At 30.2% G+C, this 25,932-nt stretch overlaps 1 protein-coding gene across 8 annotated transcripts in view; it reads left to right on the forward strand.

The window, feature by feature from the left end:
* Nucleotides 1–25,932, forward strand: part of grh (grainy head) — a 562,310-nt gene that overhangs the window by 375,188 nt on the left and 161,190 nt on the right. For all 8 annotated transcript variants that reach the window (XM_085947266.1, XM_085947268.1, XM_085947267.1 and 5 more), the window contains exon 4: nucleotides 22,039–22,180. In XM_085947266.1, the coding sequence (XP_085803392.1) occupies nucleotides 22,039–22,180 (142 nt within the window). The remainder of the gene's footprint in view (nucleotides 1–22,038; nucleotides 22,181–25,932) is intronic.

Here is a 25,932-nt window from a genome sequence, read left to right on the forward strand (position 1 = left end):
ATATTTTAATCGAAAATAGTAAAAAAGATATGAAAGAATACAACACGCAATTGAAAATTATAAAATAAAAATAGATATAAGTTAATTTAATCCAAGAAGCAAATATTTTACAGACATGTAAAACTTTGATCGAATAAATAACCATAAAGCATCTTTTTAAAAAATACAGTAATTTTATAGGACATTATTTACTACTATAAGATTATCATAGATGTCATTATACATATTGTAGAAATAAACATTTTTTTAAACAACCATGCCCTTATTTTTTCGCACAAGGTGGTTGAGACAGTTAAATACATTGATTCATTTACATATTTGCATTTAATATTATATTGAAAAATTTGCTAGACAATTTTTAGGTGAAGTGTACCTACAGTTAATTATTATATTCCTCCATTTATGTCTTTAATTTTATTTATGACCAGAATTAAATATGTTGTGTAGTGCTCTTGTGTTGTTTCATTGTTTAGTATTACGTAAGGTGTTTGGAGTTCAATTTCGTGATTAAGTAAATAATATTAGGTACTACCTACCTGGGTACTACCTGGGACAATGTATTTAATTAAATGACAGAGTTTACTGTATTTTTGGTTACACAATACCTAATAATATAATATTTACTAATGCATCGTATTCAATTTTGCCAGTTCATTTAATTTTAAATAAAAGCCAAATATGTAAATATTTTAATTAATTTTCTTTAATGTGGTTTTATAAAGTAGAAAAAATCAGCCGGATACTGGATGAAGTTCCATAGTTTTGCAGTATACTACTATGTAGGTACTTTTTGGAGTTTGTTGATCCATTGGAGCTAATGGCCCCACCAAAACACATCCGGTCTTAATCGGGCGTATCACGGAACCCTACGTTTGGATGTGAAGCATCTTTTTTTTCTATTTTTATGACTGGGAATGTCTCATCCGCCAGGTTTCAATGTAGCCCTTTGATCGTTTAGTACTCTTTCGATACCACTATCTGACTGTACTCGCGGAGGAACTTAACATGTCCGGAACTTTGTCAATGTGTTAGATAGGTGACGTTTAATATATCACTTTACATTCCATCTCTTCAAATAATAATACTATATTATGTTTTGAAGAAAACAAAAAAATATGAAAGTAAATAGTAGGTACCTATATAATTTCATATCAATCAGAACCGAAAAAATACACAGTCAATTTAATTTTAATTAAATATTAATCAGATATGTGACATTGTCCAGTTTTTTTCAATTGTAGTGTTATATAATTTGTAAATGAACGCCTTTTGGATAATAGGTATATACCTAGACCACACGGCAGCTCCATCACCCGTCTTTTTGATCGTGAACAATAATAAAAGAAAAGGTGCGCAATAAATTATTTATTTATACGTACACCGTCATATAAAAGCTCATTCGGCTCCCTTCGGCTCTTCTTCCATAAAGCTTTTTTTTATTCACTTCAGTCGTTACTGTGGCGCGGGCATCCATTTAATTTCAAAAAAAGCTCCGATTTTTGTGTTTCATAAAAGTTGCACATAATATGTCCGGGATAATAAAAAATAGTATATTGGTTAATTGATGAAGTACGCAGTAAATGTGTGAGCAAGTATATTATATGTACCTACGTTATCTCTTTATGGTAAAATTCCTTATGATATAATATTTTCAGTATTAAATGATAGGAACAAACCCTAGATTCTTCTGGATAAAAAGTCACACATGGATTGCCGGAAAGCTAATAAATACGACAAATAAGCCACAACAGATATAAGATCTTAAACCTACACACACTTCCCCTTAAGTTACGCAAAACAAAGTCTAAAAGAAGACACAATAAGAATAGACATATGGAACAACTCAGATAGGTACACAACATCCGCCATAGGATCAATAACGCAGAAATTTATTGCAAACATAAACTCCCATTACTCTTGCCAGTAACATAAAAATATCACACAAACTCACACAGATACTAACAGGCCATGATGTAGTGCGAGCCTATCTAAAAAGATTTAAATTGGAGGACGTTGACTGTTGTCCATATTACGGCTACACATCTCAAACTGTGTGACATGTCATCAACGACTGCCCTATACTAGAAAAGGAACGATGAATTCTCAGGACATTATGTAGACACCATAAACATGAATTTGACCTCCAAAAACCTTACGAAATACTACATTTAATGCTGGCCATAAAGAAAATTAAAGATATAAATGGAGGAACATAGTTAACTACACATTAATGCAACTAACCCTCCCAACCACCTTGTACGAAAAAGCAAGGGCATGTTTATTCATATTAAAAAAATATATTTTTAGTATTTAACAACATTAAATGATCACACAAGAAAGGTCTATAGTTTTTATTGAAACAGAAATAAATAGTATTTCGGGTTAAACGATTTATATATGACATCCAAAATTATGTAAATGACATACAATAAACTTTATATTTTAGTTGTGTATGCATCAAATTAAAAATACATAATCATATCTGTATTAAATAATGTTTTAATTATGACTACCAGGTGATATAAACACATTTCACTGACGTCATATTACAAACATGTTATGATTGACCTTATATAATTTATTTATTTTCAATGCAATGAGATACATTTTATAAATTTACCATGAACTCACTTTAATGAAGTAAATGTTAAATCTATTGATAAGATTAAGCCAATCTAAGTTAATATATATTATATATATATATATATATATTTAATTAATTTTCCCAAAGCCATATGCATAATAATTAATAATAATGTGTATATTAAGAATTATTAACAATACATTTTAAAACATTGAATATGGAATATAATGTAATGTTGATACGTAACATATATTATTATGTAACATATATCATTGTGTATTCACACTTAATATCATTGTGTTTATATTATGGTGTATAAGGCCATTAAAATATATATTATGGAAGAAATATTGTGAATATTATTTGGTCACCCTGTAATAGTAAATAAATAGATAAACCCGAAGCTTGGTGCATCGTGCTTTAAAAAATAGATTAGTTCAGAGGGAAATATCTACTTTCAAAAAAGGATTCTGAGAAATTTTACTATCGTAAATTTTAATAGGTTTTGTTTTATATTCCAAATTAGGTATCGTTGAACGTATCGTCATCCATACTCTGATTGCTTTGATTTAAAGGTAAATAAAAGTTCTGTATTAAAAAAAGGATCTTATAGTTTATACTATAATATATATAGGAAGTTTAAATAAGCAGAATACAATAAGTATATTTATTTTAATCAACTATGGGCATAATATTATGTTGTTTTATTATTATGAATATATCATACATACTAGATGGCTGCCAACTTCTTCTTTTACAAAGTAATTATATGACAATCCCTATCGTAAATCATATAAAGGTAGTAATATAGAGTATACTAGTGTGTATTATTTATTAATTTTTGATTGCGGGGTTTGCGGGTACGCCTAGTGTATAATATGTGTTTAGACCACTGTTTTTTTGTCAATATTGAGAAAAATAATTTCAAGTATGAATTATATTCTGCTCGTGACTTTCCAGAAAGAATTTCTAAATACCTATCTGGCATAACGTATAAATTTTGTAAATCATACATTTAATATAAGTATTTTAATCTTGATACAAAAGAAATTCAATATTCTTACTTAAATGTTTTCGAATGATTCAGCGCCTACTTGGTGGTGATTCATAATAATTTATAAACTACGTCTATCTTTTGGTATCAGTTGCGAAGGGTGGAAATAGGCTGTTACGATCTGCCATAAAAAGTGCACATTAAACTTTGTCAGTCATACGTATTTGTTTTCATTGAAATAATACTACAATTTTCAAATGGGGTTGGTTAGTTTTTTAAAAATCAATTAAACCCTGACTAAACCAAATCAAAATAATTTTGGTATATTTTGGGCGATATGACAAAATTTTGCATACCTTTTCATTCATACTTATTTGTTTTCGTTGGATTAAGACCACAAACTACACAAATTGTTGGTGCATTTTTTTAAATTCATTAAACCCCGCCTAAACCAAACTATAATATATAACAAATATTATTCTATTTATATAATATTCAAAGTTATGAATGATTTTATTGCATCATTTTAGATATTTTATAGATAGACGAGTATTTTTTGACTATTATTTATTATGGCGTGGTGTCGCAGGGTTCAATTGAATTTTAAAAACTAACCAACGCGCTCTGAAAATTGTAGTATTATTTCAATGAATACAAATACGAATGATTAGTTTAATGTGCACTATTTATAGCGAATCGTAACAGCCTACCTCCACCCTTCGCCACTGCTTGGTATAACACATAATATATGATATTAATACTATCGACCGAAGGTACTTGATGGAATTTGAATTTAAATTCCAATGGATTCAAGCTCTGTACTATTCCATTTAAGTCGTTTTTTCCGACCCGGGTTTCGCCTTTCGGCATCTTCAGGCGTCGTCTACACTCGCCAAAGGTAAACACACACTGACAAAGACAACTGAGGTCAGAGAAGTTTCAAAATTTACTCTAAAATCAAACGCTTTTTTTTCGATTAAACTTGACTCTTATCAATTACTATAATATAGTCAATATTTTTATTGTCGTTATAATGAACTACATTCAAATGATAATACATAATATTGTAAAGCTTGAAGCTTTAACTACCCAGAGAACTGTTATAAAGCTCTTACACAATAAGCTATTACAAATCGATACCATAATAAAACCAAGTCAATAAAATGAATCGTAACACAAATGCAAACAAGCGATAACATCTCTCAAACAATTCGATGGCTTTTTATTGATTCACTACAAAATGTCACACACCACTTGAATAATTGGTTACTACGACCTTTTTGTTATATTATTTATACATATAAAGATATGTTAAGGTTAATGCCATTTACAAAAGCGTTCGGCCTATAGCAGGGCAGAAAAACTTAATATTATTATATTAAGAAATGTCATAACCTAAGTGTTTTATTACTTAATTGTTATATATTAAAATTGACAATAAAAAATAAAAATGAGTTTATTGAACTCGTATTAGCATAATTAAATTCATTATCAACTTTTGCAATTTATTAATATATGCTGCCTTATTTATTATTATGGAATACAATTAATTAATGTATTTTTCATTTTACTGATGCCATAGATAGATGATGGTTGTTTGATTTATCTTATTCCGTAGGTAAAAGATTAACTATTAATTAAAAGAAAATAAATCAACAAATGTATATCTAATAAATCCCCATAACTTCCTGTGATTTTTATAAGATAAATCTTTTATAAAGGGTTTTATTTTTTCACTAGAGTTAATTTATGGTAAAAATGTGGTATTTACTATTTTTATTATATTAACTTTAAAATTTTTTCTATAAGCATTCTTAATTAATACAAAATATGCATAATTATGGCCATGTATATAATTTATACATATGAAATAGCATTTTTTTGATCATGTCCGATCCTAATAAGATCATATATGAGCCTCCACAGAGTGGAGGTTTGTACTAACATATTTGTTTTACGAGAAATGGATGTTAGCCACTTGCTCAACCTTATAGGTCCATACTGTGACTCAAACACAAATTAAAAACAATATGTATATTTTCCAGACCCAGGATTTAAACTTGAGACCCACGATGTTATAATCCGACGCTTAAGCCGCTCGGTCATCGTGGGTTTGGAAATAGCATTTATGTGTTGATAAATTGTAAGTACTATGATTTCACAAATTCAGACTTTTCATTTAGAAATTTATTGTAATTAATTTAAATAAAATACAATATATATACTTAGTATTAGTTTGATTTATTTTAATATTAATCATGACCGGTTTTGTCTACTTCAAGAGACAATAAATATTTATTTTTTTATTTGTAAGAGCAAATTAATATCTGTATTGTTTTACATTTTTTACCAGTTGACAATATCCCTCTGAAGTGGAAGAAACCGGTCCTGATTAATATTAAAATAACTGGAACAGTTCTACGTATTATGTTTTTAATTAATATCTACTGATAATGACATTTAATTATGATTGTTATCAATGGCACCACAGATGAAAGCAATCATTGGTCTAACCATTTCACTTACGTATCCAGTTGCAGTATCTAGCAATCTGTAATAATATTGTTTTTTTTTTCATTATTGCATTAGGCAAATTATGTAGAATATCATACGTTTATTTCATTTAAAATATAGTTTTAAGGTATTTTAAATTAAGGACATCTAGATATTATACATTTTTTCAACATGCTATTAAAAACAATATAAGTAATATAGATATAAGTGTATGCATATTCAAGATATTCATTTATTTATAAGAATATGGTCTAGACTCCCTATTTTTTTTACTTTACATGTATAATGCTTGGTGAATGGAGAAGCTTTAGATATCCCTGCCCTAGAGCTGATAGTTGAATATGTGTGAGACTATTATGTTGGAGGAATCGTAACGACTTTGCAGAAAACCGGTTTTCCATTAGTTCGTACGTGAGACAGCCAAAAACCACGAGGTGTCACAAACATGGGGAAATTTGCAAAAAAAAATCGCGCAGACGGCAGACTGTTACTTGTGGAGGTGCTTATACACCACTTTATGCGAAGGACACTCTCAGATGACTTGGCGGTTTTGTTTTAATTTTATGTCAGCGTCAGTTGCAGGAAAATATACATCAATGGATTGTTACAAACTTATAAAACGACAATGAATGTATTTTTTACTACAGTATAAGTATATTGTTATTTATTACAATTGAATCTCTAACAAACTAAAATCAATATAAAACTAAATTAGCATCCGCCTATCAAAATACATTTTATATAGGTATATCGAATATAAATTACTTACGCTCAACGGAACATAATATGGCAAGTACGAGGTTGCGTAATTTTCCTCTAACCAGCTCTACTTTATACAGCTCTTTCCATGGTAGACTTACAGTGCGTAGATCGTTCTTGTAGCAAATCCTTAACGCATAAGGTTGCGCCACAAACATCTTCAGTATCGTAGCCTCAGCCGGTATCCGGAGAACAGTTATGTATCAGTCGATAAGTGTTAGTATAACTTGGCATCTTGTAATAAATAATTGCTTTTTATATAGGTACATAATATAATTATATATTGTCAAATTTTGACAGTATAATATTATTATAAAAATTAGGCTTAAGCGTCGGCCTATAGGGTCGTGGGTCTCAGTACGGACCTAATAAGTCGAGCAAGTGGCTGACATCCATTTCTCGTAAAAACAAAAGTCTGTTAATACAAACCTCCACTCTGTGAACGCCCATATGATCTTATTAATTTCGGACATGGTCTAGTCTAAACGAAAAAAAATGTATTTTATAACCGAATACATTAGGTATATACATAAGTACCTATATTTTTATGATTTTCTCATAATTCTCCAATATATTTGTTGTTTCCCATTAATCGATTTTAAGAAAAAAAAACATATTTTATAATTATAAATGTAATTAATTGAAATAAATACACTTTTTGTGTTAGTTTGTTTTTGGTTGATTTTGGAGTTTTTTTATATAAGTACCTACAGCCATAGTTTTTAAATAAATGTTCTCATAAAAACATTTATTTACTCTATAGTATATAATAAATATAATACTAAAATAACACTACACTAATGTCTATCCATATGCAGTAAGTTTCAATTTTGTACACAAATTATCAGCACAATTTTATTCATTATATTATTATAAATAAATCAATCCTCCTACGTATTTCGTCGGCCCCATTAAAATCTTGAACTATATTTTATATGGATGAATGATTCTATTGTATTCCTATAAAAAAAGATTGATATCTTAAAAAAACATTCAAAAACACTTTAAAAGCAATAAAACATAGATATCCAACACTCTGTGAGATAAAATGCAACCCACACTTTGTATACTTAAAAAAATAAGTTCAGAATAATTTTGCCGACACAGGCAAACAGATTCGTATCATATTCCCGCGGTACCTCGCTATTAGCACACGGTGTGTCACCCCAAAGAGAAATGTACCAAGCCTAGTGAAGAATAAAAGGAAGATCACACCTTATCTCTTCTAGAGATCTCCCAGAAACATGATCTCAATACCCCATCATCGCCTGAGATCATATTCAAAAGATAAAAATTACTAAATGTATCGTTTATGCACGCACAGGATTCTGTGACTAAAAAACAGATAGAGTTGTTGTCAAAATGCTTTGGCAGTATAAAATAGTTTTATTCAAGCAATTTGTTACAATATTAACCCTTCGTTTACTGTTAGATAGAGTTTGTGTACGATTTATCATGCGTAAGGGGTGCTAAGTAAACATTGGGCAAAAAACATAATAAAATATTATAATTGTTAATTCGATTTCGTACTTTTGGCAGAGCTTTGATCGATTCACGACAGCTTCCGTACCTTTTGGCAGTGAATTAATTCAGATCACAGGGTCGCGTTACAGAGAGCGCTTTGCATATTTTGTAAATATTCATGGCTTGCGTAGTAGTATTATATTATGAGTGTGCACTTTTCATTCTCGCGACTCCTGAGTGTCTCTACCTACAGCGATGCATACAAAATTGCAAATTGAAATACGTGACGATATTGAATTCGTTAAAAACTGTTCAATATAATTTTCTACAACATTTCTACTGTACTTGGGTTGCAATTGTATTATTATAAACAACATTTCTACTGTACTTGGGTTGCAATTGTATTATTATAAACATACAAAATAATCTGTCAGTAATCTGTACCGATTATGTGACAAGTTCCTAATATTCTATACTCAACTTTCTATACATACATAAGTACATATTATTATTATAGTGATCACAGCGGTAATCGAACCCAAACCCCCTGGTGTGCGGACTACGAGAGCAGCCAAAATACTCTTGAACACTTACTTCATTCTGTCACAAGGCTGAAAATTTACAGTGGGCCAAAAATGTGACAGCTTGTAAATCCCTCTTACCATTGTCAACTGTGTCTTGATGACCCATTTGGTACCTATATGATTAAAAAATGTATTAAATAGTATTACATTAATTTTCAGGTAGATACTAAATACTAATATTTTATACTTACATACCCACATATTGGTTATATTTATTAGATACTTTAATATTGTATTTTCATTTCCTTATATTGCCTGTCTTCTCTAGACATCACTATATTGTCTTATGTTTTTCTGTTTTTATTATATTTTTCTTATGAATACTACTAATGTGTTTTTCTTTCTTTTTAATCATTTTCAATAACTCTCCAGTTATATTCTTTACAATTACTGTACCTAATATTTGATCTAATTTAATTAAGTTTATTATACTTTTTGTATCAACCTGTAATTGAGACCATCACATATTATGTTAAAATATATGTATTATAATATACGTATTTTCTGTGATTGATCCTATTGGCTGACCTAAATAAAAAAAAATCGGGGCGTATACTTATGTACGCGCGTTAGAAGTTATACTTCTTTGGCCTAACAAAACAACAACAAAACTTGTGATAACCTAAATTCTTCGAATAGCTCTTAATTATCTTGTTATTTTTAAAGTAACAACTGTCACTCTGACGTTTAATCGTTTGTTTACGCCAGGAATTCCAACTGGCCGACAATTGTAAATTCGTTGCCTAGGCAACGGAACAATTCTACTATCAAACTCGCGTTTGTATACAACTGACTGATTCGCAGCTAACTTCATACTGTCGCGCACTTTCGTAACGGTGTGCGCGCGCAGCTCTCAATTTCACTCTCTACCAAACGCCCCAAAAGAAGTATAACTTCAAAAATATAATATAAATAGGTATTCATTTAACATACTTTTTTGGCTTTCTCGTGTTGTAGATCTCTTTTGTAGCACACTCTGTAAGGTGAAACTAGATCAGTCACATTGACGATTACGATGTGATTGACTATAAAAATTCTTAAACTTTAATTTGGGTATTTAAGTACTAAATACAAATGTGGTGGTCAATGACTTCGGGCCTTCTCAGAATTAATTTGACAGTGTATGAATAATTAGCAAATCATTTAAAATTTAAATTATCGCACAATAGTCAAATCTACAGTCAGCACATTCTACACGCGTGACATTGAAGTGTAATAATGCTGATGCCTTCAGATTTCTCAATTGCAAACTTCATTACCGAATATTCATGCATATAAATAGCAGGTCATAGTTGATTAGCTGATTAGTTCCTCAGTCTAAATACCTATTAGTATCTATCGTAATTTCGGCTCGATCAAAAAACTTCGTGTAAGTTGCTCCTATTCCACTGAGTTCGGACCTCAGGACAATATCATATAAGTATTATAACATAACACTCTTGTAACATACTCTTATCCCAACTGTTTACGCTGCAAATAAAACTCGCTCCTGCATCTATCGGAGCAACAACCACCAAATCTCGACTTCTCATCTCTCCTCCTGACGACTCTCCATCTACACCTCCTGTTCATCCCTAAACACAACGGTCTTCACCCTCAACAACCAGACTCGCAAAACAAATATTGTATAAACATACCTACATATTTATTTAATAGTAAAATAGGTATTTATTAACATAATTTGCCAACTATTTCTACATTTTTTTTAGAATTAGTAATAACCATGTCCTTGCTTTTTCGTACAAGGTGGTTGTTAGTAATTTTTAACAATCACAAACACCCAGGTTTTGATAAAAACACATAAATGTTTTTTGTCATGACCGGGAATCGAACCCAGAACTCTCGGGTGGAAGGCCAGCGCCTTACCCACTGCACCACGAGAGCCGCAACTATTTCTACAATATAATATGATAGCTTTATCATGGGCTCTTAACATTTTTAAATCAGACATCTTTGCGTCATTTCGTAAATCATTTCCCAAGGCAGGACATATTTCAGGAAAACATTTTCTTCAAATGACTATTACAACTCTTCCATTGACAGAGAGCTTTATTTCTTATTCGAGAACATGCTCATGCGCAAAATTACAATCCCTCAAAATATTTTCACATACGAAGAGTACCTACCTAACTTATGAACTGTACATATTTCCAATTATCATAAATTCGCCCTCTGTTGAACAATGTTGGTATCGTCTGCCTCCTCTGGCACAATGAGGTGCGTATGTTTTGTCTCATTATGCGTGTCGAGAACGCATTCGCTTTTGACTGGATGCTTAGTCTTTTGGAAAATGTATACTTCATTAAAGTCGTATGTTAGAAATCGGCAAAAATATTTCCTCGGCAAAGGCTGATTGCTCAATAAATAGTGAAATTGCACACTCGAAGTGTATATTATATTGTGCAATTATTTAAATATAAGTAAGTAGGGAGTATATCGAAAGCTCCGATTTGGAACATTTTAAAGTACAAGCAAGGCTTTATAAAGTTCGTTGCTGCCACGTCCATCCATTGAACTTTATGACTTCGTCTATCAAGCGTGTTTTAGTTTTGTCCTTGTAAGCTTTTATTGACCCTTGGGTACCACTGTATGACGACATTTGTCCAGCGGTTGTCCACTCGCCGAGGGACATGTCGTCTGCTTAGTGACCTCTATCACATCGTGTATTCTTGTATGGTTCATTATACATTAGTTTATTTTGTGATATTTATGTGTTATGCCCAGCATGCACCTTTTCATGCTACGTTCCTCTACTCGTATTTTTTTAATTTCTCTTACATGAAGAGTCCATGATTCACATGCATAGCACACATTAGTTGAACAATGCTTACGACACAATGGGAGATAACTTTTAAAAATACTATTTAGGCGCCCAAATTCATTCCATCCCAGTTTGGCTTGGTAATATAAACGAAAGAATCACAAACACCCAGGTTTTAATAATATCACTTAAGTATATTTTGTTTTCGCCGAAAATCGAACTTTAAGGCTCCCTAATGAAAGCCCAGCGCCTTGCGCACTGCACCACAAGAGCCGCTAAATACCCAAGATCGCAGATTCGTTTTGAAATAATATTACGTAGGTAATAGGTACCACTAATATAGACTATTATATAGTTAACAAACATGTATTAATTATTAGGTACATTCTTTATTTATTTATAAAATCATCATTTTTTTTTGTTTTTGAGAATTTTCTAGTATCGGTATGAATATTCTTTAAATCTGTCTTATATATAATGTAATGTTACTTCTTCTTCATTTACATTATTAGTCGTATGGTTGACCGTTGACTGATAGTATAAACACTATAAACGAAGTCTGCATTCTACATCACTCGTTATAATATGTTAAATATTTAGATTACACAAATCAAATTTTAACTAGCTATTACCTAATGTATTCCTTATCGACATTTTCAAAGCCTTGTACATTTCACATAATATTATAGATAACTTCATTTCTCGAAGATTCGTCAATCCAATAAACTTATTTTTTCATCTGAAAGAATTTTCCTACACAATCAATTAATGAGTGTGAGTATTTTTTTATTTTTTTTATTAACATTCATAGACAATTTACAAACCGGATAATCCGCACCCGGATAATAAAAAGTTTACTATACTGATCTTCCGTGATCCTTTCGTGATTTGTTTTTTTAATATAGCACGATCAAAAATTAAAACTTACAAACAGATTGAAATATTAATACTTTTTATGTCTATATTATACTTATATTAAGTAGGTACTTACTGGTTTTACTAGAACATTCAATAATAATTATTGCACCTCTCAAAAAACTGTAGACTTTTTGATTTCACAGGGACAGGTTTTTTTACAATTATGATGCACTTAAAACTTCAATATTTACTCAGTGTCGTTTTATTAAAATATTGAGTGAAAATGTGCTATAATCGTTTTATAAACACTTCGCGCCTGATAAATGAAATTGGTGCAGGCAAGCAATAATTTCATGTTAAAATCATTGATATACTCGTAGTATTATATCTCGGTTGCTTTAAATTATATATTATTCACGTGTTTAACCCAAGTAATATGCAGAATAATATTACGAAGTCAATATTTTGATACTGTCGTAACATAAATTCAAACTTATTCATAGCTCGAAATGAACCGGAGCACCGCTCCGGTTCGTGAAATTGCTAAAATTATCAAAAAATATATATATATATCAAAAAATATTTTGACCATCTGAGCTCGATAGACCATATTATAATAGAAAATCTAACACACTTATTTTTATAAAATACACATAACATTTCATAATTCATTTAATATCTTCAGAAAATATTCGAGCGCTCTGGTTCGTAAACTTTTCCATTTCGAGCGCTGAACCTATTGCTCTTTAATCGTGCTAGTCCAATACTTTCAAATCTTTGTGGATGGTTTTAATTTATTTATTTATTTATAAAAAAGAGTATTACGGCATTACAGCTTTTGGCCAATGCGCCATAATACATAATACATACAAATATATAAAAAAATATCTTAATTACAAATAACAACTAATATGACAAGAAAGTGGAAAAGACAGCATGCGTAAATATTAAAGAAATATGATAATATATACAATTATAAATTTATCCTATTTAAAACGTCTACAAACATTATATAATTAATAAAAAACAAATCAACCTTTATGGTGCCATCAAATAAGCTAATTGCACGATACACAGCATCATGAAACATAACATCTGTCCTGCGACGAGGTATCTTGAAGACCGTGGAGCTGCGAGTGATATTGGTGGGAACATGAAAATTAATATTTGCCAGTATATGCGGATTGTAAATGAACCCACGAAGAAGTAAAAAGAAATGCTTTAAAAGAACAATCACTCTTCGGGTAGACAGGGATTGCATTGATAGCATACCCAGAAGAAAACGAGTCGGGAAATTCATTTTATTGTCATTATCATAAGGAAAGAACCCGTATGTTCTTAAGTAGAGAAATCTAAGAAATCTATTGTGGACTCGATCCAGCTTAATTGTGTGCATGAACCTATTAGGACTCCAAATAATGCTGGCATATTCAAGAATACTCAACACAATAATAATAATATTAATATATTTATATAAATATTTCTTTTATTCAACGAATAATTCACAACACATGTGATAACTTCAATGCTACAAAGGCTAAAAAAAATTATATATATAGTATACTACTATGCAACATTTTCTTTTTGTGACACCACTATATCATCGTATCAGAGATAAAAAATCATTAATCGCAATGATAAACTATTATATATAAGTTTTACCTTTAATAGAATGAAGGTAGGTACGTGTGTTGAAAAATATTGCTGATAATTTAAAATGGTTTGTTTAATATTTTAGTTAAAGAGTCTTTCTTGGGGGCATGTATTTTGTATAATTATTAAAATATAATTCAAAAAGAGTTTCAAAATTATGTATGTTGAATAAAAATAATGTTACATTCTTAAATCTTGTGAATTATTCGTTGAATAAAAAAATAGTTATTTATTACAATATGTAAAAAAATCGCCTAAGTTTATGACGTCACCGAAAATGATTATTGGACCATACCTACAACTAATCAATACCTATATGTGCATAGTGATTATTTTACACTCAACATATTGTCACCAATATGCGAGGTCATAAGACGCATTCAATTTTGATAATGACATGAGCTGACGCGATTTAATTGGTAATTATTAAAATAGGTCTTGGATAACAAATCAAAAGACATTTTTTATACGAAATCATGCAGAAACTACGCAATCAATAATGTTGGACGTAATTAAGTCAATCAATATTTTCTTTAATCGGCCAACGATCGGTAGACCAACAAAAAAAAAACTAAAAGACTTTGCTAATTAAAATTTTGCGTGTGAACGAATTTTACTTCGATTATGATTGAGTGATTTTTTTACTTGCATCATACGCAGAGTCGAGGCTGATTATTAAAAAAAAAACACATATTATCACCTTCGGTAATGAGCAAGTGTCGATATTTTTAACAGGTAGTCGATATATCGTAATAACTTTCCACGACTTGCCCCCTGGCGGAAGAAAAAAATAGTTACGATTACAAATTTGAGTTAGAGTGATGATAGGTTAATTATTATTATCTCAAATAAACTGTCTAAAGACATCAAGAAAATATTACAAAATAACTAAATAGGTATGTACTAATCACTTAGTTAGTTGAATATTATATTAACTGACATAATAAGTATATCAGTGTTTCGTATCTGCCAAATATATTATGAATTAACTGAAAATATATTACTACTGACTTACTACTGACTTACTATTAACTGATGATTCTCTGGCGACGGCCCACATGCTCAGCGTATGTCAAAATGGAGCTTTTATGCTATTTTCAAAGCATGATCCTGGAAATTCCTTAAACGTTATAGATAATCTATTTACATAATTTTGAAGCCTTATTATCATTTATTTTTACACATTTGATGACTGCATAAAGTATTTTTATTACATAAAATAGTATTCTTTTAAACCTCTCGCTCTAATGTTTTAGAATATAGTCATATTTCAGTACGTCCATGTAAAGTGGTGTTAAAATTTTTTATATTTATTAATTTTTAAAAGCATTTATAAAACCATTAGTAAAATTTATGTCGACATTATTATACTTAGTAAAATTTTTACAACAAAAAAATATATAGATAATCTCTGTGATCCCAAATTTGACAAGAATTAGACATTTTATTATTCAAAAAATGGGTAAGATTTACACATTTAAAGATAGTTTTAAAGATACTGATTATAAGCTATGTCTTTGACCATTCATATGTGATAAACATTCTAAGGAATTTCACAGAATGTCCAGGATCATGCTTTGAAAATAGCATAAAAGCTCCATTTTGACGTACGCTGAGCATGTCCCCCCTTAAAACGCAAAATTAACAAAACTTTTTTTCAAAACTACAAATAGGTATATTATGATATTTGTACACATTTATTCGGTGATTATATAAATACAATAATTATTGACAGTTTGTTATATGAAGGTATTATTTTTGATATCTTTTTTCTATCCAAATATACCCCTATATTGTTTTCATCATCATCATCACCAGCCTGAATCTATCCACTGCTGGATGAAGGCCTCTCCAAGCTGATTCCATTTCTCTCTGTTCTGTGCGTTGCGTTGCCACGTACTTCCGCAGAACTTCATTTCATCGATCCACCAGCCTCTAGGTCTTTTACTCTAGACGTTTTGTACCTCTTGGATACCACTGGATGACTAAATTTGTCCAATGATTTTTGTATTAAATAGCAAAATTCATTTAAGAAATATTTTCAATAATATTTTAAGACAGTTGTATTTTCGAGAAATCACTCCATACCACTAATATGTAGGTATATACTTTCCTCAGTAGGTACCTGCACATAACAGATTAATAAATAGAATTCAGATAGGTTATACGCCAATACACTACATTTTGAAGCAGGGGTTTGCATGTATGAGTGTCCTACGTAAATGAAACACATTATAGACGTGCAATATTGTGTTGCAACCTTCAAATTCCAATATTGAATGAACCTCAGTGCATAAACCGAGAGCAGTTGTCAGAACGAATGGCAAGCTTATAATGACGTATTATTGACACGTGTTTAAGTTTATTCCATATTCTTCCACACTCAAGATCGGGTGCCTATGACTCCACATCTGTTAGGTATTTCAGTTCCCATTAGTGTTCCCTAGGTACCTACCTACTTAAAATGTTTTTATTATGGTGGAATTAACTATTATACTTACTTACACACTTTTTTATTCTAATCATTTTCATCAAATAAATATTTTCGTTGATAGGTTTGCAATAGAGTGTGACTACTTGCTTATTTTTTAACACTCAACATTTATTTAACATAAATAACTCATATTTGTATTATAACAGTATTCGCAATATTTTCTCATATAAATTCTTAATTCGGTTAGGGTATTCTTAATAATTATTATAGAAGAGGGTTTTCATAGAAATTTTGTTCAGAATTTTGGACTTTCCGATTTTTTTTTTATTATGTGTTTAAAAAATTCAATGTCAAGGTAAACGTTAAATAATGTTTAGTATTGAGTCCTCGTAACTAGTAGCAATATATGTATATGTTTACCTATTCGATTATAATTTTATGTAATAGGTACCTATTACAAATAATCTTGAACCTATATACTTAACCATATAAGACTTGGGATCCATTTAGTTTGGTTGGGCTTTATGAAAGATTTTATTAATTCTTTTTGTAGGTATAAGTATGTTTATACCTGTGAAGAGGTGGGTAGATAATATGCGTTAGGAAGCGTTTACAAAAAAAGGCTAAAAGCTTAATAAGCAGTTAGCGAACGGGTTGGTTGATCAATCCATTAATCAACGTGACCACTTGTAATGAAGAAAATAAGATGATATAAACACAGGTAACCGCGGACTCTCTTTACGGAAGCCTTAAAACATTATTAAAAACACAAAATGTTTTTTATAATATATCTGGTAAATATATGTGATTAGTGTCCGCAATTGTTATGCAATGAATAAATGCACTTCGTTATAATAGACTACTGTTATAAATATCATTGTCGGTATAACAATATTAAATATTTACCTACCTGCATACACTAAAATTTAATTAAAATTATGAAATATAATTGCTAGATATTTATTTAAAACTCTTTGGAATTCAGTCGATAGTATTATTTAAGTCATATGTGTTATAGAATACGTCGATAGTAGAATAATAAGACGTGTACGCTAATTCGCAATATGTACATATTAAACACTTTTATTGTAATGCACGTGGAATTCATTTTTAAGATGCATTCTTTTTGTAGGTTTATGGCAATATTTTGTCAGGCGCATGTGTATATGACAAGAATGATTTAAATAAACCATCTCGGAGTTAGAATGTGTTACTTTGTTAATTGTTCATTTTTTATCCACTTCCATGTTTATACGAAAACAACTAAATTTTAATGAATAAAATATAAAATATGACATCTTTATTGTTTAGATACAATGTTCACTATTAGGTACATTAATATCACTATATCTATACTTATATATATAGTAGCGCTTATTTTGATATGTTTGCTAAAAATTGGCAGTTGTCTAATTACATTAAGTTTATTTTATTTGTAAAAAAGACTAATATACTGACATACTGACAAACCATTTTACTTTGATAGACTTTACATATTATATTAAACAATAGTAACGGTGGCCACGCGGCTTAAGCGTTGGACTATCACGCCGTGGATCCCAGGTTCAAATCCTGGGTGTGGCAAGTACACATATTGTTTTTCAATTTGTGTGTGAGTCAGGGTATGGACTTAATAGGTTGATCGAGAGGCTGACATCCATTTCTCGTAAAAACAAAATCTGTTAATACAAACCTCTACTCTGTGGAGGCCCATATGATCCTATTTGGATCGGACATTGTCGAAAAAAAAAGTTTTTCAGTTTAAATAGATATATAAGTATTAAGTATATAACTTTTTGTGAATAGAAATACCTATATAACAATATTATCTGATTATTATCCGATAAAGTCTTGTTAAATTGTATTTTAATATTGTTGTAAGTTATAATTATTAAACCATAATAATAATATTAATATTATACAACATAAACAGCAATTTATTGTATATAAACAATTATAAATTGTTAACAATGGATGAGTATTTTTTAAAGACGTGATAAAATCATTTGACCATGAATAATTTGATATAGACAATGCAAGTGAATAATAATAGGTAAACACATTTTTTTCTCGCCGACTGAGCAAGATTCAAGCAAGTATGAGTTACTTTTCACGATAATTCACTTTTTTAATAACAATATAATAATAATTCATACTTAGAGCATTTAATAACACAGTATACCTCTGGCTGGGAGGATGCTTCATACAATGAGATACCGTGTGCTGGTAGAATGCATTATTGTCTGAACACTTTTATAATGCGATAGTGATTCACACTTGCATTGCATGTTGGGTTGTAGATGTAGGCTTTATTATTTTTTAATTAACTTTCATTAGCTATTACGTAGTGTTACCTATTATATGATAACATAACTATGAATCGATTTGTAATATCCATAAAATAGTACATTTATTGTTTCAATAATAAGTAGGTATACTTAATAAGTAATAGCATTAAATCTCTATCTAATTTAAATATATATATATATAAAACTTACAATTATTATAAAATTCACTTATTTCTGGCGATTATTTGAAAGAAATAATCATCATTATAATACATACTTAATTGTGAGAAATGGTGTAAATGTTTTTGTCTTTCACACATATTCCTATACTGTAATTTTATTAATTAGGGTGGCAATAATTACTTTTTAACATAATATTTATTACCTAAGTAACTTAGTTATAATAAGAAAAGTATCCAAAAATCATTAAATTAATCTATTATTTCCGAGTAGGAATTAAGTGGAGATTATAGTATCAAACATCATTTCATTGGGATCCTTGTCAGAATTCTAGCACACGTTGAAACCAACGGATCCAGGATAATAGATCCAAGAACTCTGCTTACTGTCTACCCCATTTTGGGTTACGTATAGCGTTAGTAGGGACATCTAGTGACATCTAGTGACTGAAATACAAAACATAAAATTTATAATCAACATACCTACATAATTATTATCTAAAAAGGGTATCAACTAAAAATATCCAACGGACGCTCATTATACTTATAACATTTAAAAAAAAATGTAATTAGGTAATGTCATAAGATACTTTTTAATAACATATAAGTAAGTACCTACATCACTAATTAAAAGTGTTTTAAATGTAACTTTTCAATATATTGCAAGTATACTTACTTATTTTAATTCCCTCACAAGATAAGATATTGTCGTCAGCGTTACATTCTAAATATTATTGACTGTGATATTTTTTTTTAATATAGGTACAATATGATTAGAAAACCACTTTGATATTATTATACCTACTTATATTAAAAATTATGTAGCCACTTACCTACCTATGACCGTTATTTCTATGTAGTCTTATACATAATTACGTTATTATTATTAGATACTGTACTAGATTATAATATTATGCATAATAATATTGTAAATGCAAACAATGTCAGGCCACTACTCTACTTCCTACTGGCTATCTATCCTGTTTAACATTGAATATAGCCAATATAGGTACCTAAATAGGTTATGTATACTGTATATTTTAGTGATTAAAACTGAAAATAAATTGTAATTTTAATTGCTTAAATATTGTACCTGTGATTTTACTATCTGAAGTTAAATTAGGTACATTATGTTTATTGAATTTCATAAACATGCAAGTGACGTCCCGTGGGGGTAGGCAGATTGAGCGTCGCTTGGGGGCGGCAGTTACTCGAAGGGCGGCAAATCGGGGAGAATCGTTAGGTGTATATAGAAATAGGTATCTAAACTTAGTAATAACGGAAATGTCTTTCCATTAAAAGATTGAGCTCACTGGTTGGAAACAATATATATATATATATATATATATTAATTACTTAACATAAAAGGTTTAACAGGCCTAATTTTTTGTCTTGTTTGCGATGTCTAGTTTACTTCCGTTGCCTTGGACGTCACATCCTTGGTGACTAGCAATGACACGTTGCATATTTGCGAATTATATGTAGGTAGGTACATACTAACTGACCTAATTAACCTAATTATCCAAATATTTTTACCATTCATTCGCGAGTTTTGAAAGTTTTCAAGTGTATATTTAAATGTATCTAAAACCGAGGACACGTAATATTGTCTATTGAAGTATGACATTTAAATTAGATTGAGTGGTATATATTATGTTGTTAGTAATGTATCCATACAGTACATTTATTAGATATTGGATTCATGAAAGGATGATAAAAAATGCTGTATAAAAAATGGGGCGGCATTTTGGCGCTGCTTAGGGACGGCATTTTGTCTAGAGACGTCACTGAATAGCAACAAGTAATTAGATACATATCAATAATATATATTATTATATTATCCAATCAATAATAGTATAATAGCGTAGGTCCCTTGCTAGGTATCTAATTGTGAAATATTTTATACGTTTGCCAATAAAACTGTTATGTAACATAATATAACCAGTTCGATTCCTTCCCACTGAAAATGCTACCGTTCTATCCACCCATCCAAGTCGTGCCACACGACCCATCAACCGTTTAAATACTTTAAAAGAATAAATAAAATAAAAAAATAACATGTTTTATCATATTATAAAAAACTGTGATTTACATTTAGATTCTAGAGTCTAGACTTATCATACTTTCAAGGAGATATCTATAGTCACGCTAATGAGATGTAATTAAGCTGTTTTATTCTTGGTGAATTAATTTTTTAAAACATAAAAAACTTTATTATTTTGATATTCATGATTATGTTATAATATCGCTATTATACAGTACCGATGTGATGTGCATGGCAACCCAAAGTTTTGACAGGTTTGGAGGCCCCTTTGGTAGCATTCCTCCTATCCGATAGACTGCACATAATTACAAACTATATTGCCAGGTTTTTTAAATATTGATTTTGTACACTTAGATAATATATTGAAAAAAATGCGTACCTAAGTAGATTAGAATATAAATAATATCTAATAATATAGTCTATTTTTGAATATACATAATTATTTTGATAACACTTCTGAGAAAATAAATGTTACATTCATACATAATGTTAGATTCTTAAATCTTGTGAATTATTCGTTGAATAAAAAAAAAGTTAATTAAAAAATATTTTTTTTATTTTATATTATTTATTATTTAGTACCTACTAATAAATTAATCTGCATGAAATTTTAATAATTATATTTAATTGCAAATAATGCCAATGCGTCATTTACCTCAGTTTAAAATGACTAGATAGATTGACCGACATTTTTATGACGTGAGAATAAACATCGTATGCGCATCGTGCGGAAACGATCTTTCCTCGTGGAAGTGACTGCGGGTCGTTTGAATACACTACTACTCCACCATTTGAATTGTATGAAAGATTGTAGCGCGTATATCTGCCGCTAGAGGCGCTATCGCACAGGTGTGAATTTCCCCCCCACCCAAAGAGGTCCGCTGAGGCAATACTAACCAATGAAATGTTTTTTCCCCACCAGGCTGCGCGGGCAAGGGGCGGAGCTTGGCGCGGAACTGCAAGGACTCCTTCACGCGGGGCTGGTGAAACGCGAGCCCGAAGACCTCAGCCGAAAAGTCGTGGAACAGGTAGATCAGTCGCCAGGCGCACCCCAACGGAGCAAGGTGCGTTACTACGACACGAACAAATCAAATTATAACCATACTTTTCAAACTCGCGATTCCCGCGGAATTATATTTGACACAACGTAACCACAACAGTATTATTTTTAATCGATCTAAATACGCGGTTAATTGACGTTCTTAATTTAAATTATTACAATACAATCTTAGTTCGAATTTGTTGTTTATGAAGTGTTTCGATTATGTGCTGCGAAATTGTTCGATTTAAAAAATAAACTACTTGATCAATTTATTTTGATTTTGTAAATAATAATTAAGGTGCATTTGACAGTTATAAATAATTTATACGAATCAATGATAATTATGGGACTGTTAGTGAAATTAAGTGAAGAACATTTTGCAATTTGGTTCGCAGTGAAATTGCTTTTACCCTCGAGCGTAATTATTGTGAAATAATGACAAATTGTCAGTAATTGTTTCGTACATGTGTGAATGTGCTATCATTACAAAACCATGGAAAGCTTAAATTCATTACAAAGTGGACACATTGCACACATTATAAGTAAATTAGTTTCATAAATAAATAATAATAATAATTATATAGGTAGTTACTAATGTCAAATGTATATTTGTCATTAGTAATTTAAGTGATTTTGCAATTTTAATCGTCAATGAATTGGTAATTAATTATCGAATTAACAATTCTCTAACGTTTAGAGACTGACAGTTATACTAGCTGATTAAAATAATTCATTATTATCGAAATAATGCTAACATAAATTTGTATCGTATTTTTTTAAAATACTTTTTAAAGTACATAAGTACCTCACTAAACTATTTTTTTTTTATAGTTTTGGTAGTCACGTATATACAATAATAATGAATTAGTACCTAAACTAGTCAGTGGTGGTTATGTTTACTATAAACAAATCAATAATAGTTTAACAGTAATATTATAAAATGACAATTCCTGTTTCAAGCTCTACAATTGACATAAAATGTCAGTGATAGATTAGGTACCTACCGACCTACATGTTATTATTTTCTACGACAGAGTTTTTGTTGTTATTCTAATCACCTACCCTTATTAAAGATTATGTTTAATATTATAGTAGGACCTATTTTCTAGGTATTCAAATAATAATCCAGTTTGGTATTTAGGTACTCGGGTACGTAATAGGTTGATACTTATTCAATCTGAATAGTACCAAAATATGGTATCACGATCAAGTACCTACATACATTAGATTATATTAACAAGTAATAATCAATTATAAGAACATAATATCTAGGTAGCTAAAATGCGATTTTAGGTACGTAGATATCCGATGCATTGATAGGTATGGCGACCTATTTGCAAAAATATTATTATCTTTGAGATAAGCCACCGAGTGTTAAAATACAGCAATACATACATATATTTTTTTGTACTACTGTGAAATAGTATTATTGTAGTAGCGCAGTAAGTTCTTATTCTATTTCATAATACAGTGCATTATTTTCATACACCAACTACAATTCAAAAAATAAAACAAACTAGTAAACTTAGTAGTCATTTCATGTCATTCGGCGTATGATACCTAGGCAATATTATACCTAACATGATTTTCAAAAAAAAATACAAAAACGTACGTACCTACCTACATATTGCGGTAATTGTGCCGCAGAGGTGGACACGAGCTTTTATATATATTTTTTTACGAAAATACTTTATTATATGTAGACAATTATAATAAATACCTTTTTCTGTCGGCGCATCGGCTTTTCGATCCAATAATCGTTAATTAAAAATTTGAAATTTTCATACATTTTGATACAATATTATCACAAACTAAGATTATATGATGTAATATTAGGTTGGGTAGGTTAGGTTCGGTTTGGTCTAAAAAGAAAGTTGTAAAATCTCATGTCCACCTCTGCGACACATTTACCCATATTGGAATGGGTAAAGTTTGTATGATAGCTATATCGGTCATCACACAAATCGCAAGGATGGTGTCGATAATGTTTTTACAATCGAAACGAAATATTTATTTATTACAAATATTATATATTTTAGAAATCTCATAGTGTACCTGATATGTAATCTCATGTACCTACCTAATATCATTAGTACCTAGGTACTGTCGTAAAATGGAATTTTACGGTGTACTTAGATACAATGTTAATTTTACATTAGGTAGGTAAGATTATTTATTTTAATTCGGTAGTTATAACTAAACAATATAATGTACCTAGGTGTTTTTATAGGACTAAGTGTAATTTCAATTAAATCGTATTACTAGGTTAACAGGATATCAGAATTTTACTTTGACTGAATCATCTCGATCACTCTGATGACATGTAGGTAACTAACTAAATAGCGAGGGATGGATTAGTTCGACGGTACACAAAACTAAATGTAGATCGCCTGCCGAACCCTAAATGTATTTTTAAAAACTTTTACATGTAGTAAATCGTGGATAAGGCATTTATCACTAAGTTTATACACTCACGATGGTCGCGCGGCTTAAGCGTCGGCTTACAGTGTCGTGGGTCCCAGGTTCGAATCCTGGTTCTGACAAATACACATATTGTTTTTCAATTTGTATATGAGTCAGTGTATGGACCTAATAGATTGAGCAAGTGGCTGACATCCATTTCTCGTAAGAAGAAAAGGTGTTAATACAAACATCCACTCTGTGGAGCCTCATATGATTTTATTAGGATCGGACATATACATTCAAAATTTTATACTATTGAAAGACATCTTATTATTCAGTTATTTCAGATACCTACTTAGTCATGTTGTATTCATTACATTTTTATCAGAGCCGTTCGATTTTTGAAAATAAAATTCATTTTTTTCATATTACACTATAAAATGGTTAACTTGGAGTGCGTAACGTCCAAGACGAATTTTTCCATGGACGATTTCTCGGGACTACGGAGATTTTTTGTCGTTGTATTTTTATTGTCTGGATGCGTGGAATAAATTTATTTTTTCGAGTCGCGTTGACGAGATGCTGACGTGTTGCGATGGATTTATGTCCACCTGAAACGAACGTCCGAGCTCAGGTGTGCGAGTTAAAGTGAATTTTAAATTGCGCAAAAAAAGCTCCGTCCAATGGGCACAAAGTTTTCCAATCGATCGCATCGATGTGAAATCGTGACAGTGAATCTATAAAAGTTCGTAGCTTTTGAAATATATATTTTTTATATACAAACAATTCCTTGTGTGAAAGAATTGCACTTATATTGTAATCTGGTGCAACACCAATGCAACAAAATCGAAACATCATTAAACAACAAATCGAGAATCGTCATAACTGTAGTGATAGTGTGGTTATAATATAAATAAGTGTTCGCCTTGTTAATTTTTTTCATCGATAGCACAATCATTACTTATTATTGCTTCTAGAATGACAAAAACTATTTAACTACAATCTATTGTAGTAATAATGACTTTATAATACCGTGATTATGTCAATGTGATTTGATATTGTGAAGAATAATAATTCATAAATAAATCTGTGATAACCAACTAACACTACTTGACTAGTAAAAAGTTTTAATCGAATACTAAATTATGTGATATAATTATTTTTCAAGAATCAGAAAAATCATATTTGAAAAAGCTTTCACTAAAAACACTTATTAAACTGTGATCTGCTTATTTTTAAAGTGTTGGATATTATATTTTTTTATTAGTTCCTGTGTGATAGTTAGAAATAAATCATTGCTAACTTCAATTTGAGCGAACGGGACGCTAGTATTTAGATTAAACGTCACTTTTGTTGATCTAAATTTTGGAC

Source organism: Rhyacophila brunnea, unplaced genomic scaffold (genome assembly GCF_057557595.1).
Source record: "Rhyacophila brunnea isolate RB1 unplaced genomic scaffold, BYU_Rbru_1.0 scaffold_2, whole genome shotgun sequence".
NCBI lineage: Eukaryota > Metazoa > Arthropoda > Insecta > Trichoptera > Rhyacophilidae > Rhyacophila > Rhyacophila brunnea.